At 59.8% G+C, this 16339-nt stretch overlaps 1 protein-coding gene across 1 annotated transcript in view; it reads left to right on the top strand.

The window, feature by feature from the left end:
- HDAC7 (histone deacetylase 7) overlaps positions 1-16339 on the top strand; it is a 36648-nt gene that overhangs the window by 17518 nt on the left and 2791 nt on the right. The window contains 21 exon segments of the mRNA XM_058042206.1: positions 1523-1713; positions 3100-3190; positions 3909-4020; positions 4159-4274; positions 4923-5045; positions 5810-5919; positions 6446-6562; positions 7122-7320; positions 7860-8068; positions 8914-9123; positions 10007-10214; positions 10721-10854; positions 11459-11579; positions 11984-12033; positions 13020-13127; positions 14061-14116; positions 14254-14341; positions 14556-14675; positions 15312-15409; positions 15772-15890; positions 16198-16331. Of these exon segments, the coding sequence (XP_057898189.1) occupies positions 1523-1713; positions 3100-3190; positions 3909-4020; positions 4159-4274; positions 4923-5045; positions 5810-5919; positions 6446-6562; positions 7122-7320; positions 7860-8068; positions 8914-9123; positions 10007-10214; positions 10721-10854; positions 11459-11579; positions 11984-12033; positions 13020-13127; positions 14061-14116; positions 14254-14341; positions 14556-14675; positions 15312-15409; positions 15772-15890; positions 16198-16331 (2714 nt within the window).

Below are 16339 nucleotides of genomic sequence, written 5' to 3'. Positions count from 1 at the left end.
GGCTGTGGAGCATCCCTGAGGAGGTGCCACGTGCAGGGCTCTCACACCCACAGGGGGCTAAATCCCAAATAAGGAAATGTGGGCAGAGCTAAGCCCAAATAATGAGATGTGGGCATGGCTAAATACTTATTTGGGATTAGCCACGCCTACATTTCCTTATTTGGTCTCTAGCCACACCCACATTTCCTTATTTGGGTTTAGCCCACCCACATTTCCTTATTTGGGTTTAGCCCAACCCACATTTCCTTATTTGGGTTTAGCCATACCCACATTTCCTTATTTGGGTTTAGCCCAACCCATATTTCCTTATTTGGGTTTAGCCCACCCACAATTCCTTATTTGGGTTTAGGCCTACCCATATTTCCTTATTTGGGTTTAGGCCTACCCATATTTCCTTATTTGGGTTTAGCCAACACCCACATTTCCTTATTTGGGTTTAGCCCAACCCACATTTCCTTATTTGGGTTTAGCCCACCCACATTTCCTTATTTGGTTTTAGCCCAACCCACATTTCCTTATTTGGGTTTAGCACACCCACATTCCCTTTTTTGGGATTTGGCCACGCCCAAATCCTCTATTTGGGACCTGGCACTCAGCACGGGACATTTTGTGTGCTCCAGGCTTTTGCTGAGTTGTTGTTTTGTTTTTCTGGCTGCTGCCTCTCCCCCAGCAGCCCCCATCCATCCCTCCCTGCTCCGTTTCTGCCGCCTCGCCGTTTGTTTTTGTAGGGACTGAAGCAAATGATGCAGAGAGAGATTCCCAGAGCTTTCCCTGGGCTCTGCTCCCTCCTGGGGGTGGCTGGAGCAGCCCCTCCTTCACCGGGGGTGCCCCAAACCCTTCCCACCCCTTTCTGCATACCCAAAATCCCTTCCTACCCCTTTTTTCCCCAAAACCCCTTCCCACCCCTTTTCAGGTGTGTAAATGGCACTGTTTGGGTGTGTAACTGGCACTGGTTTGGAGTGTAACTGGCTCTGTTTTGGGTGTGTAATGGACAATTTCAAGTGTGTAACTGGCACTGTTTTGGGTGTGTAATGGACAATTTCAGGTGTGTAACTGGCACTGTGTTGGGTGTGTAACAGACAATTTCAGGCGTGCAACTGGCACTGTGTTGGGTGTAACAGACAATTTCAGGCGTGCAACTGGCACTGTGTTGGGTGTGTAACAGACAATTTCAGGTGTGTAACTGGCACTGTTTTGGGTATGTAATGGGCAATTTCAGGAGTGTAACTGGCACTGTTTTGGGTGTGTAATGGACAATTTCAGGTGTGTAGCTGGCACTGTTTTGGGGATGTAACTGGCACTGTGTTGGTGTCCCCACTGGGCACTGTTTCGGTTTCACCCCTCAGGGAGGTTCTGCAGGAACATCTTCACTCCAGACCCCTTCTCAACCACAATACCAGGGAGAGGCACCTGCAGCACCCTGAATCCTCCTTCCAGAAACCTTCTTCCCCAGCTGACAGGGGAGGGAGGCTCTGCATGCAGCAGCTCCCTGACCCAGCCGTGTCCCTTTGTGTCCCCGCAGCTGCCGTGAGCCCGTGCCCCTCGCCGCGGGTGCCCCAGGCCGTCCCCATGGACCTGCGCATCGGGCAGCGCCTGCTCAAGCCCCAGGACACGGCGCTGCTGGCCCTGAAGCAGCAGCAGCTGCAGCACCAGCTCTTCCTGGCCAGCCTGCACCAGCAGCAAGTGGAGCAGCTCGCCCACCAGCACGTCAGGGTATGGGATGGCGCGGAGGGGGGCACACACCCAGCTCTTGGCACGGTTTGGGGCAGGATGGGGCACTTTGGAGGGTGAATTTTGCTCCCAGAGTCATAATCAGGGCTGGTTTTGAGTTCCCCTCTCTGGGCAGGGATTTGGAGGAAAAGGCTGGAAATCCCAATGCCAAAATAACATTCCCAGGTGAATTGCTGCTTTTCCCTGAGCTGGAAGATCTGGAGGGGTTTCCAGCCAGCCCAGGGAGCTCTGTGACACAAGGAGGCTGCCTGGGGAGGCAGGTGGAGGGTGAGGGTGAGGTGTCTCAATTCCAGGCCAAGTTCCAAAGTGGGGCCGGGCACCCAGTTTGGGACCAGGATGCCCAGTTTGGGATTGGGATGCACAATTTGGGACTGAGATGCCCAGTTTGGGACCAGGATGCCCAATTTGGGGCCAGGGTGGTGGCACTTGGGAGGTGACACTCGCTGACACTTTCTGGGAGGTGTCACCGAGCTCAGCTCCTGCCCCGAAAAGGAATTCACTGCCAGGTTTCACTGGCACAAGAATCCAGTGGGATTTGGCAGGGATGGTTCCTCCGAGAGGCTTCAGAGGGAGGTGGGTGGGAGGACTCGTCCTGGGAGGTGTGACCATGCCCAGGGACTTGTGACCATGCCCAGGGACTTGTGACCATGCCCAAGGAGTTGTGACCATGCCCAGGGAGCTGTGATTGTGTCCAAGGAGGTGTGACAGTGTCCAGGGAGTTGTGACCATGCCCAGGGAGCTGTGACCACATCCAAGGAGTTGTGACCCTGTCCAGGGAGTTGTGACCATGCCCAGGGAGTTGTGACCATGCCCAGGGATGTGTGACCACATCCAGGGACCTGTGACCATCTTCAGGCACTGAAATCCCTCCCTGCCTGTCCCCGGGGCTGCTCCAGGCTCAGGGCAGGAGTCAGTTCTGTGGATCAGCTGGGATTTCCCTCCTGTCATAGACTTTTTTCCCCCCCATTTTGTACTCAACAAAATTTTTATTTTTTACCGCGTTGCAACACGGCAGACGTGCCCAAACACCCCGAGAGGAGGCAGCGAGTGGGAGCAGACAGGTTTTGACTTTTACAATGTCCCCAGGGAGAGCAAAGCGTCCCTGGAGACCAAAACGGGTCAGGTTTGTTGTGATGGAACAACTTCACACGTTCCAGTGAGCCTGAGTGACACAAGGGACTGTCCCAGACCTGCCCTGTCCCTGTGTCCCCCTGCCTGGGGACAGGGAGGGATCACAGGGCTCAGGTGGGGCTGAGGGAGGGTTATGGGGTCCTGTGCCCATGTCCCTGTCCCACAGGTGGCCATGGAGGGTTCAGAGGGCTCTGAGGGGGGGTTATGGGGTCCCATTTCCATGTCCCTGTCCCACAGGTGGCCATGGAGTCCCCGCACCACGAGGCTGAGCCGGGCCAGCAGGAGCAGGAGCTGCGCCAGATCCTCAACAAGGACAAGAGCAAGAGGAGTAAGAGGGGTCAGGGGAGGGGGCTTGGGGGGTTCTGCCCTTAGCCAGACCAAGCTCTGCCTTCCCCTGGAGGAAGGGGATGAAAGGACATCCACAGAGTGGGGCTGCAACCCTGCTGGGACCCCCGGGCTGTGTTATCCGCCCCCCAGAGTGGGTTATCAGCCCCCCAATCTGGGTTTTCAGCCGCCCAATCTGGGTTTGCATCCCCCCAATCTGGGTTTGCAGCCCCCAGTCTGGGTTTGCAGCCCCCCAGATTGAGTTTTCAGCCCCCAATCTGGGTTTGCAGCCCCCCAGTCTGGATTTGCAGCCCCCCAGTTTGGGTTGCAGCCCCTCCCAGCCGCGGTCTCCCGGCGCCCTCTGGTGCCGGCGCTGGAGGAGCTGCCGGGGGCTCGCTCCCGATTTAGGGAGGCGCAGGGCTCCACATCGCAGCTGATTAATTATTAAACACTTAATTAACTCGCGCTCAGAGGTGCTGAATGCCGGCACAGATCCACAGTGTCCAGCTGTAAGAGCAGAGCATTCCTGCTGGGACGGAGAGACGGGGAACGGGGTGGGAGCAGAGCCAGGTGTGATGGGAGCAGAGCCAGCTGTGCCCCTCGGGGGTCCTCATCCATCCCCAAGCCCCGGGGTTGGACTCCTGCCCACAGGGACCCTTCAGAGCAGCTCTGAGCCCCGTGGGGTCACCGTGGTCACCGTGGTCACCGTGGTCACTGTGCAGGTGCCGTGGCCAGCACGGTGGTGAAGCAGAAGTTGGCCGAGGTCATCCTGAAGAAGCAGCAGGCGGCTCTGGAGAGGACCAGCAACGCCCCCGCTGCAGCCCTGCCCTACAGGTAAAGCAGCTGCCCCCAAAAGGAGCTGCCTCTGCCCCAAACTGCCCCACAGGTAAAGCAGCTGCCCCCAAAAGGAGCTGCCTCTGCCCCAAACCTGCCCCAGGGCGGCTGGGAAGGGGCTCTGGCTTCTGCCCGCAGGTCTCTGGAGCCCCTGGAGCCCGAGGGTCCCTCCCCTGCCATGCTCAGCACGTTCCTGTCCCCTGTGCCCAGCACTTCTCTGGACACCCCCGAGCACTTCCCGCTCCGGAAAACAGGTATGGCTTGGGAATGTCCTCATGTCCCTCATGGCCTCAGGGGTGTCCCCATGTCCCTCAAGGCTTTGGGAATGTCCCCGTGTCCCTCATGGCCTCAGGAATGTCCCTGTGGCCCTCAAACCTTTGGGAATGTCTCCAGGTCATTCAAGGACTCAGAAATGTCTCCGTGTCCCTAAAGACCTCAGGGATGTCCCTGTGTCCTTCCTGGCCTCAGGGATGTCTCCGTGTCCCTAAAGACCTCAGGATTGTCGCTGTGTCCCTCAAGGCCTCGGGATTGTCCTCGTGTCCCTCATGGCCTTGGGATTGTCCTCGTGTCCCTCAAGGCCTCGGGAATGTCGCTGTGTCCCTCATGGCCTTGGGATTGTCCTCATGTCCCTCATGGCCTTGGGGATGTCCCTGTGTCTCTTTAGGCCTCGGGAATGTCCCCATGTCCCTCAAGACCTCAGGGATGTCCCTGTGCCCTCAAAGGCCTTGGGAACGTCCTTGTGTCCCTCAAGGCCTCAGCGATGTCCCCGTGTCCGTCAAGGCCTCAGAAATGTCCCCATGTCCCTAAAGACCCCCGGGATTGTCCCCGTGTCCCCATTTGGAGCCGGCACTGGCCCCACAGAGCCCACCCAGCCTGGGCCAGCACTGACCCTGTCCCCGCAGCGTCCGAGCCCAACCTGAAGGTTCGCTGCAAGCCCAGGAAGTGCCTGGAGCGGCGCAAGAACCCCCTGACCCGCAAGGAGAGCGCCCCCCCCTCGCTCAAGAGGCGCCCACCCGACGCCATCGGTGAGGCCCCGGGGACACCTCGGGGCTGGGCTGGGCTGGGACAGCCCGTGTGTCACCCCTGTGTGGGGACGGTGACACCAGGGTTTGGTGTGTGCTCTTCAGGGGCTGGGCTGGGGTGGTTTGGGACTGGGGACCCTGGAGGTGCTGGTGTGGGATGGAGGGACCAGGAGGTGCTGGTGTGGGATTTGGGAGCCAGGAGGTGCTGGTGTGGGATGGGGGGACCTGGAGGTGCTGGTGTGGGATTTAGGGACCAGGAGGTGCTGGTGTGGGATGGGGGGACCTGGAGGTGCTGGTGTGGGATTTAGGGACCAGGAGGTGCTGGTGTGGGATTTAGGGACCTGGAGGTGCTGGTATGGGATGGAGGGACCAGGAGGTGCTGGTGTGGGATTTTGGGACCTGGAGGTGCTGGTGTGGGATTTGGGAGCCAGGAGGTGCTGGTGTGGGATTTGGGAGCCAGGAGGTGCTGGTGTGGGATGGGGGGACCTGGAGGTGCTGGTGTGGGATGGGGGGACCTGGAGGTGCTGGTGTGGGCTGGGGGAGCTGGGAGGTTTTGCTGTGGGTTGGGAGGTGCTGCTGCAGCTGCTCCTGCTGCTTTTGGAGCCCAGGCTGGACCTGCAGGGCCGGAATTGCCCCAGATCCGGCGTGGAGAGCTCCCACCATGGAGTGCTGCCCTCAGAGGGGGATTCAGCCCCAGAAGGGTGGGGGGCAGAGCTTGGAGGGGCTGAGGGGGTTCTGTGCCCTCACTCCTGTCCTTCCCCCCCCAGACTCGTCCCCCAGCAGCAGCAGCACCCCCGTGTCGGGCTGCAGCTCTCCCAACGACAGCCTGCCCGCCGAGCATGCCGCGCTGCCCGCTGCCCCCGGCGGGGCCCACGAGGTCAGCCCGGGGCTTTGGGGACCCCTGTGGGCTCAGGGGGAGGGCACCACCCCAGCCCTGAGCCCCCTGCCCCCTGCCTCTCTCTGCATGCTGGGCTGCCCTGGAGTGCCCTGGGATGCTCTGGGATGTCCTGGCATTCACTGGGATGCTCTGGGATGCCCTGGGATGCTCTGGGATGATCTAGGATGCCCTGGGGATTCCTCGGGATGTCCTGGGATGCTCTGGGTGTCCTTGAATGCCCTGGGATGCCCTGGGGTGCCTTGGGATGTCCTGGCATTCACTGGGATGCCCTGGGAAGATCTGCAATGTCCTGGGATGCCCTTGAATGCCCAGGGATGCCCTGGCATGCCCTGGCATTCCCTGCTCTGGGATGCCCTCCCCAGCCCATCACTTCTCCCACCCCCACCCTCCTTCAGGGTGCGTTTCCCCTCTGCTGTCCTGTCCCGTGGGTGTCCCCAGGCTGTCCCCTGTCCCTGTCCCAGTTCCTGGCTGGGACCAGGGCTCTGACGGCTCCTGTTTGCTGCAGACGCCGCTGGCGCAGCGGCTGCTGATGCAGGAGAGCTCCCTGGCTCAGTTTGCCCTGCAGAGCGCGGCCTCCCTGCCGGCCATCACCCTGGGGCTGCCGGCCACCACCAGTGCCAGGGTACGTGCCCGGGCTGGACTCCAGCGCTGCATCCTTCCCTTGGGGTTTGGGCTGCTGGTGCTGCCCACGGGCACGGTGGGGACAATCCTGTGCCCTCCCGGTGCCGTGTCCCTGTGTCTGTCCCTGTGTCTGTCCCTGTCCTCGTCCCTGTCCCCTGTCTCCATCCCTGTCCTTTTCCCCATCCCTGACCCTTTCCCTGTCCCTGCTCCATCTCTGTCCCATCTCTGTCCCTGTCCCATCCCTGTTCCCATCCCTGTCCCTGTCCCCACAGGGTGACGCGGAGTGCCGGGCGCTGCCCAGCCTGGCTCACCGGGTCCCGGTGCTCAATGGCCCCGTGCTCCCATCCCTGTCCCATCACTGTCACTGTCCCCGTCCCCACAGGGTGACGCCGAGCGCCGGGCACTGCCCAGCCTGGCTCACCGGGTCCCGGTGCTCCCATCCCTGTCCCATCACTGTCCCTGTCCCCACAGGGTGACGCCGAGCACCGGGCACTGCCCAGCCTGGCTCACCGGGTCCCGGTGCTCCCATCCCTGTCCCATCACTGTCCCTGTCCCCACAGGGTGACGCCGAGCGCCGGGCACTGCCCAGCCTGGCTCACCGGGTCCCGGTGCTCAATGGCCCCGTGCTCCCGGGCTCGCACCCGCCCGTCTTTATCCCGGCCAGCCTGGAGCAGCACGAGGCCGGCAGCGCCCTGTCCCCCCGGCTGCAGCCCGTCATCATCCTCGAGCCCTCGGTCACCCACGCGCCGCTGGTGGCGGGTCAGTGTCTGCCTGGGGACGTGGGGACAGTGACAGGGACAGGACAGTGACGGTGGCACCCAGGCTGGGAATGGATTGGTTTTCTTAACAAACTGCTCACAACAGGATTGCTGTCGCATGGGAACTGCAAAATGCTGGCTTGGCTTAGAGGAAATTACTTCTAAAATCACCAGAAAAGGCCTGATTTTGAGAGGCCTTTCTTAATAATTTTTTTTATATTTTATTAATTATTATTTTATATTATTATTTATATATCATTATATTATAATATAAATATAGTATAATATATAGTATAATATTTTGTATAATAAATATAGCATAATATATAGTATCATAGAAATATAGTATAATATAAATAAAATAATATACCTTCATATTATTAACATTTTGCTATTAATATAAACGAATATATTATTGCTATTTATATTATTTTATTATATAATTTTTTTTAAATTTAATTTTTAAAATATATTTGACATCTTTATATTTTCTAACCTTACTGCACCCCGTCGCTGTGCCACCCTGCCGTGTCCCCGCAGTGCCAGGCCTGGGGGCCGTGCCCTTCTCCTTCGCCCCGTCGCTGGTGCCCGCGGAGCGCCTGGCACTGCCCGGGCAGCACAAACCGCTGGGCAGGACCCGCTCGGAGCCGCTGCCGCCCAGCCCCAGGGCCGTGCAGCAGCACCTGCTCTACCAGCAGCACCACGCCCACTTCCTCGAGAGGCTCAAGCAGCAAACGCCCCTGGGCAAGGTGAGACCCGCCGGGAAAAGAGGATGGAAACAAAAATGTAGGGAAAAAAATTCATGGATGTGTCTTTTTGTCTAATTACAAAATGCTGTTTACACCTGTGAAGAAGAAGGACTAGCTTCTGCCTTAAAACTTCTACTTTGTTTTATACATATAATATCTAATATCTAGTATAGAATATAGAATATAGAATATAGAATATATAGTATAGAATATAGAATATATAGTATAGAATATAGATTATATAGAATATAGAATATGTTATATAATATATATAAGATACAATATGTACTATGTACTATGTAATATAGTATATAGTATATAGTATACAGTATACAATATATAGTATATATTATGCATTATATAAATATATAATATATTACGTATAATGCATTATATATTATACATTATATATTGCATATAATAAATTATATATTACATATTACATACAATATACAATATATTACCTATAATATAATATATAATTTATATATATTATTAATATATGAAATAACAATCTTTTAAAACTTGTTTTTAGTTTCATTTTTACCTCAACAATGTCTTGTTCTACAACATCTCTAAGTCAGTATTTTTAATCTCCTTATATACAAATATATAAAAATATATATCCATTCATATATACACACACATATACATATATATATATAATATATACACACACACACATATATATATATATATATATATATATATATATATAAACAAATACATACAAAAATTTATACTCTGTGAATTTGTATACAAATATATACTATGAGAGCGTTTGTTAGACTTGAGGAATTGAGGAATTTCCTAGCCATGTGTTTCTCACCACGCCCCGGCTGCAGCGCATGGCCAAGTCCAGCGAGAAGCCCCGGCTGCGGCAGATCCCGTCCTCGGAGGACATGGAGGCCGAGGGGACCCTCCCGGAGGCGGCGGCCGAGGCTGCGGAGCCCGGCAGGGCCCGGGTGGAGCCGGCCCGGCCCGGCAGCAGCGGCAAGGAGCCCGAGAGGACGCAGAAGATGGGGCAGCCCCAGGAGGAGCTGGTCCTGCAGCAGGTGCGGCAGGGAGGGGAGCCCTGGGGACACGGGGCCGTGCCTGCCTGGAGCCCGGGCAGCTCACTGGCACTGGGGCAGAGCGGCGGCCACCGCCGGGGTCAGCACAGCTGGGCTTTGTCCCCGAATTGCCGGACATCGTCCCCAGATTGCTGGAATTTTATGCTCACATTTTGGGCATAGTCCCCGAATTGCCAGGCTTTGTCCCCGAATTGCCGGAACTTGGTCCCCAGATTGCTGGAATTTTGTGCTCACCTTGCCAGGCATCGTCCCCGAATTGCCGGGTTTTGTCCCCGAATTGCCGGGCTTTGTCCTCGAATTGCCGGGCATCGTCCCCAAATTGCTGGAACTTTGTGCTCACCTTGCCAGACATCGTCCCCGAATTGCCGGGTTTTGTCCCCAGCTGCCGGGTTTTGTCCCCAAATTCCCGGGCTTTGTCCCCGAATTGCCGGGTTTGGTCCCCAAATTGCCGAAACTTTGTGCTCACTTTGCCAGCCATCGTCCTCAAATTGCCAGATTTTGTCCCCAGATTGCCGTCTCTGTCCCATCGCTGCTGTCACTGCGGGGCTGAGCCGGCAGGGAGCAGCAGATGCTAGGACAGTCCTGTCCTGCTTGTCCTGCCTGTCCTGCTTGTCCCGTCCTGCTTGTCCTGTCCTGTTTATCCTGTTCTGCCTTGTCCTGTCCCATCCTGTCCCGTTTTGCCCTGTCCTGCTTGTCCTGTCCTGTCCCATCCTGTCCTGTCCTACTTGTCCCATCCCATCTTGTCCCGGCTCCGAGCCCGTTGCAGCCTCTGGACCCGCTCAGCACACACCCAGCACGGCTCTGTCCCCTGTCCCCCGTGCTGGGGACACTGTCCCCTGTCCCCTGACGCCGTCCTTGTCCCCAGGCCCTGCTGTGGGACTCCTTCCAGCGGGTGCAGCAGCAGCTCCTCAAGCGCCAGCCCCTGGCCGACCCCCCCGCGCTGCCCCCCGGCCACCGGCCCCTGTCCCGGGCCCAGTCGTCCCCGGCCACGGCCACCGTGTCCCTCCCTGCCCAGGACACCAAGGCGCTGGCGCTGCCCGTGCAGGAGCAGCCTAAGCCACACTTCACCACAGGTATGGTCACGCTGCGGGGCTGTCACCGCGGGCCGGGGACAGGAGGGGACCTGGGGGTGTCCTGGGGTGGCTCCACATTGATCTGGGTCAGTCCTGGAGTTGGGAGTGACAGGAGAGAGCTGGGGGGGCCTTCTCCGTATCTTGGGGGGCTTTTCCAGGCAGGGTTTGCCCACCTGGGCCCTGGCTGCATTCCTGGGGTTTGGGGCAGGATCTCCCATGGTTTGGGGCAGGATCTCCCGTGGTTTGGGGGCAGAATCTCCTGTGGTTTGGGGACAGAATCTCCTGTGGTTTGGGGACAGAATCTCCCGTGGTTTGGGGTAGAATCTCCCATGGTTTGGGGGCAGAATCTCCCAGGATTGGGGGCAAAATCTCCTGTGGTTTGGGGACACAATCTCCTGTGGTTTGGGGACACAATCTCCTGTGGTTTGGGGGGATTTTGGTCAGTATTTGGGGTCTCGGAGCCCCTGCAGAGGTGCTGAGGGTGCAGCTCTGGCGGTGCCTGGCAGGGCTGGTTTATGACTCGGTGATGCTGAAGCACCAGTGCTCCTGCGGGGACAACAGCAACCACCCCGAGCACGCGGGCAGGATCCAGAGCATCTGGTCCCGGCTGCAGGAGCGGGGCCTGCGCAGCCGCTGCGAGGTGAGCTCAGAGGGCTGGGCCCTCCTCCACCCCTCCTGAACCCATCCCATCCCTCCTGATCCCATTCCATCCCTCCTGATCCCATCCCGTCCCTCCTGAACCCATTCCATCCCTCCTGATCCCATCCTGTCCCTCCTGATCCCATTCTTCCTGATCCCTCCTGATCCTGTTCCATCCCTCCTGATCCCACCTGATCCCTTCTGATTTCATTCCACTACTGATCCCATCCCACCCCTCCCGATCCCATTTCATCCCTCCTGAACCCATTCCATCTCTCCCGATCCCATTTCATCCCTCCTGAACCCATTCCATCTCTCCTGATCCCATTTCATCCCTCCCAATCCCATCCCTCCCCTCCTCCCCCAGTTTGTCCCCATGTCCTCGGCCGTTTCCCTGCTCCGCCCCTCTCCCCCTGGACCCTGTGCACAGGGAGGGGCTGATCCCCCCAAACCAGCGAGCTTTACCAAACCCAGCCTAGTGAAACCCAGCTCTGGGCTGGCTCTGGCTCCCTGACTGCAGTCTGGGGGTGCTCCAGCCCCGGGGGTCCAGCAGGGGGATGGGGGGATCCCCCGTGTGTCCCCTCGGTGACAGCCGTGTCCCCCAGTGCCTGCGGGGCCGCAAGGCCACCCTGGAGGAGCTGCAGTGCGTGCACAGCGAGCGCCACGTGCTGCTCTACGGCACCAACCCCCTGAACCGCCTCAAACTGGACAACGGCAAGCTGGCAGGTGGGTGCCACCCTGGGCAGGTGGGTGCCACCCATGGGCAGGTGGGTGCCACCCATGGGCAGGTGGGTGCTCACCCTGGGCAGGTGGGTGCCACCCTGGGCAGGTGGGTGCCACCCATGGGCAGGTGGGTGCCACCCTGGGCAGGTGGGTGCCACCCTGGGCAGGTGGGTGCTCACCCTGGGCAGGTGGGTGCCACCCATGGGCAGGTGGGTGCCACCCTGGGCAGGTGGGTGCCACCCATGGGCAGGTGGGTGCTCACCCTGGGCAGGTGGGTGCTCACCCTGGGCAGGTGGGTGCCACCTCAGGCTGGCCCCCAGCAGCTCCCCTGGGTGCTGGGCACAGCCTGGTCCCACCCTGGTCCTGCTTGCCCAGTCCTGAGTCCCCTCTGGTCCCTCTCTCCACAGGGATCCTGTCCCAGAGGACGTTTGTGATGCTGCCCTGTGGAGGGGTGGGGGTGAGTGTTCCATCCCTGATCCGGGTTTTGGGGTCACTGTTCCATCCCTGATCTGGGTTTTGGGGTCACTGTTCCATCCCTGTTCTGGATTATGGGGTCACTGCTCCATCCCTGATCCAGGTTTTGGGGTCACTGCTGAATCCCTGCTCTGGGTTGTGGGGTCACTGCTCCATCCCTGATCCGGGTTTTGGGGTCCCTGCTCTGCCCTTTGGTCAGGGCTGTTCCTTTTTGGTCCCTCAGGATCTCGGGGCAGCTCCCGAAGCCCCTGGGCTGCCTGGGAGGGGGTGTTTGATGCAGGTGTGGGATCAGAGCAGCTCGGGGTCCTTGGGGATGTCTGAGAATCCCACTCTGGAGAGGGATCCTGCATCCAGGGGGGCTGGCAGGAGGGGATCCCCCCTGAGGAGGGGCAGCGGTGACACTGGGACAGCAGCTCGTCCCTTCTGAGGCCTCTCCATTCCCAGCTGTCCCTCCTGGTTTCTCTGCATTCACTGCCTCCTTCTCTCCTCCTGTCCTGTCCCTGTCTCTCTCCTGTCCCATCCCTGTCCCTGTCCCATCCCTGTCCCATCCCTGTCCCTGTCCCTCTCCTGTCTCTGTCCCTCCCTGTCCCTGTCCCTGTCCCTGTCCTGTCTCTCTCTTTCAGGGCTCCTCCTGCCGCCTCTTCTGGCTCTGCTCCTCTCCTTGCTGGGCTCCAGCTCTGCTTTCCCTGCTCTGCCTCTTTCCCTGCTCTGTTCCTGGGTGCCCCCCTGGGCACGGGGAGCTCTCACCCAGCCTCAGCTGAAGAGATTTCTGACTTTCCCGGCTCTGGCGCGGTGCTGGTGTTTGGTTAAACGCTAAAATGGGATAAAGCAGGTAAAGGAGGGCGCTGGGCAGGGAGGAGAGCGTGGGGTGGCCGATGTCACCTTAGGCTGGCACAGGACACCGATCCCTGCTGGGTGAGGCCGCTGTCCCCAGTGCTGTGTCCCCCTGTGACCCGTGTCCCTCCGCAGGTGGACAGTGACACCATCTGGAACGAGCTGCACTCGTCCAACGCCGCGCGCTGGGCCGCGGGCAGCGTCACCGAGCTGGCCTTCAAGGTGGCCACCAGGGAGCTGAAGGTAGGGGGGGCTGGGGGGTCCTGGGGCTGTGTCACCAATGGTCAGGGGTCCCTGAGTGGTGTCACCTCATGGCCAGGGGTCCCAGGGCTGTGTCACCAATGGTCAGGGGTCCCTGAGTGGTGTCACCCCCTGGTTTGGGGTCCCTGAGTGGTGTCACCTCATGGCCAGGGGTCCCAGGGCTGTGTCCCACCATGGTCTGGGGGGCCAGGGCTGTGTCACCCCCTGGTTTGGGGTCCCTGAGTGGTGTCACCACAGAGCCAGGGCTCCCAGGGCTGTGTCACCCCGTGATTTGGGGGTCCCAGGGCTGTGTCACCCCATGGTTTGGGGTCCCAGGCCTGTGTCACCCCATACCCAGGGGTCCCTGAGTGGTGTCACCACAGAACCAGGGCTCCCAGGGCTGTGCCACCCCGTGATTTGGGGGTCCCAGGGGTGTGTCACCCCATACCCAGGGGTCCCAGGGCTGTGTCACCCTATGGTCAGGGGTCCCTGAGTGGTGTCACCTCATGGCCAGAGGTTCCAGGGCTGTGTCACTCCATGGTTTGGGGTCCCTGAGTGGTGTCACCCCACAGTTGGGGGTCTCAGGCCTGTCACCTCACAGCCAGGAGGTCCCCAGGGCTGTGTCTTCCATGGCTGGGGGTCCCAGGGCGGTGTCACCACAGAGCCAGGGGTCCCAGGGCTGTCACCTCACAGCCAGCGGGTCCCTGGGGGTGTCACCCCATGGTTTGGGGTCCCTGAGTGGTGTCACCCCATGGTTTGGGGTCCCAGGACTGTGTCACCCCACAGTTGACGGTCCCAGGGCTGTCACCCCATGGCCAGCAGTCCCTGAGTGAGGTCCCCCCACATCCAGGGGTCCCTGGGCTCGGTGGCACTGGGCACAGGGTCTGTGTGTCCCCCGGGGTGGCTGCCCTGCCCTGTTCTCTGCTCTGTCCCCAGAACGGCTTTGCCGTGGTGCGGCCGCCCGGACACCACGCGGATCCATCCACGGCCATGTAAGGCCCCTCCCTCCCTGAGGGAGCCCCAAAAGCACCTCCAGGGCTCAAACCCACCCCAAAATCCCCCCTGGGAGCCACCCCTGCCCGGGGGCAGCTCGGGAAGGGCGCCAGGTGACTCCCACCCCTCTTGCCAGGGGGTTCTGCTTCTTCAACTCGGTGGCCATCGCTGCCAGGCAGCTGCAGCAGAAGGGGAAGCTCAGCAAGATCCTCATCGTGGACTGGGTGAGTGTCCCCAGGATGTCCCCAGGGCGTCCCCAGGATGTCCCCAGGGCCAGTTCCTGCTCCAGCTCTTGTGGGAGCGTGGCTGGAACCCCTCAGGATTGGGGAGCAGGAGCCGATCCTGCCCTGGGGGACCCAGCCCCGGCTGCTTTGGGCTCTGTGGGGTTCTGGGGCCGCCCAGCAGCTGCCAGAACCCTCTCTGGGGGTGTCCCTGCAGGACGTTCACCACGGCAACGGGACCCAGCAGATTTTCTACAGGGACCCCGAGGTTCTCTACATCTCCCTGCACCGCCACGACGACGGCAACTTCTTCCCGGGCAGCGGGGCTGCTGATGAGGTGGGACAGAGGGGACAGAGGTGACAGAGGGGACAGCGGGGACAGCAGGACACAGCAGGACACGGGGGCTGAGCGGGGACAGGGCCCTGGGGGCTCCTTTCCCACCCCTGACCCTGCCTGGGTTACCCAGCACAGGGATGGGGACGGATGGAAAGGCAGGAAAATCCCACAGGTCCTGACCCTGCTGTGGCACTGGGGAGGGGGGCCAGGAACCCCAAAATGCTGAGAGGGGCTTGGGACCCCCAAACACCCTCCCATGGTACAGGGCAGGGGATTGGGACCCCCAAACACCCTCCTATGGCGCAGGGCAGGGGATTGGGACCCCCAAACACCCTCCTATGGCACAGGGCAGGGCATTGGGACCCCCAAACACCCTCCCATGGTACAGGGCAGGGGATTGGGACCCCCAAACACCCTCCTGTGGTACAGGGCAGGGGATTGGGACCCCCAAACACCCTCCTGTGGTACAGGGCAGGGGATTGGGACCCCCAAACACCCTCCCATGGTACAGGGCAGGGGATTGGGACCCCCAAACACCCTCCTATGGTACAGGGCAGGGGATTGGGACCCCCAAACACCCTCCTATGGCACAGGGCAGAGATCTGGGACCCTCACCCTGTCCTTGCTCCCTCCCAGGTGGGCGCTGGCCCCGGCGAGGGCTTCAACGTCAACGTGGCCTGGGCTGGGGGGCTCGACCCCCCCATGGGGGACCCCGAGTACCTGGCTGCCTTCAGGTACTGTCCCCATGCCCGTGGGCCGTGCTCTGGGTGGGGCTGGCCCTGCTCCTCATCCCCTGTGTGGGGCTGACCCTGCTCCTCATCCCCTTTTTCCGTCCATGTGGGGCTGACCCCACTCCCCATCCCTTTTGCCCCATGTAAGGGTGACCCCATTCCCCACCCTTTTCCCCCCATACAAGGCTGACCTCCCTCCCCACCCACTTTCCCCCATGTGGGGCTGACCCCCCTCCCCATCCCCTTTCCCCCCATATAAAGCTGACCCCACTCCCCACCCTTTTCCCCCCATATAAGGGTGACCCCATTCCCCACCCTTTTCCACCATACAAGGCTGACCCCCCTCCCCATCCCCTTTCCCCCAGGACCGTGGTGATGCCCATTGCCCACGAGTTCTGCCCTGACGTGGTGCTGGTGTCGGCCGGATTCGACGCAGCCGAGGGGCACCCGCCCCCCTTGGGGGGCTACAAAGTCTCTGCCAAGTGTAAGGAGGGGGCTCGGATGGGGCTGGGACCCCCTTGGGGTCGGGTGTCTCCTTTGGGGTCGCCCGGGAAGGGGCGGCCACTCCTGGGGGAGCCACGGAGATTTTGGGTTGGGTTTGGGCACAGGGAGGTGACATTGCTGGTCTCCCAGAGGTTTGGGTAGGAAGAGGTGACATTCCTGGTCTCCCAGAGGTTTGGGCACAGAGAGATGACATTCCTGGTGTCCCACAGATTTGGGCACAGGGAGGTGACATTGCTGGTCTCCCAGAGGTTTGGGCACAGGGAGATGACATTCCTGGTGTCCCACAGGTTTTGGCTACATGACCAAGCAGCTGATGAGCCTGGCGGGGGGGGCCGTGGTGCTGGCTCTGGAGGGGGGGCACGACCTCACGGCCATCTGTGACGCGTCCGAGGCCTGCGTGTCCGCCCTGCTGGGCCACGAGGTGAGACT

Source organism: Melospiza georgiana, chromosome 29 (assembly GCF_028018845.1).
Source record: "Melospiza georgiana isolate bMelGeo1 chromosome 29, bMelGeo1.pri, whole genome shotgun sequence".
NCBI lineage: Eukaryota > Metazoa > Chordata > Aves > Passeriformes > Passerellidae > Melospiza > Melospiza georgiana.
The sequence above is the reverse complement of the archived record's forward strand: the minus strand, read 5'-3'. Positions and strand labels throughout refer to the sequence as shown.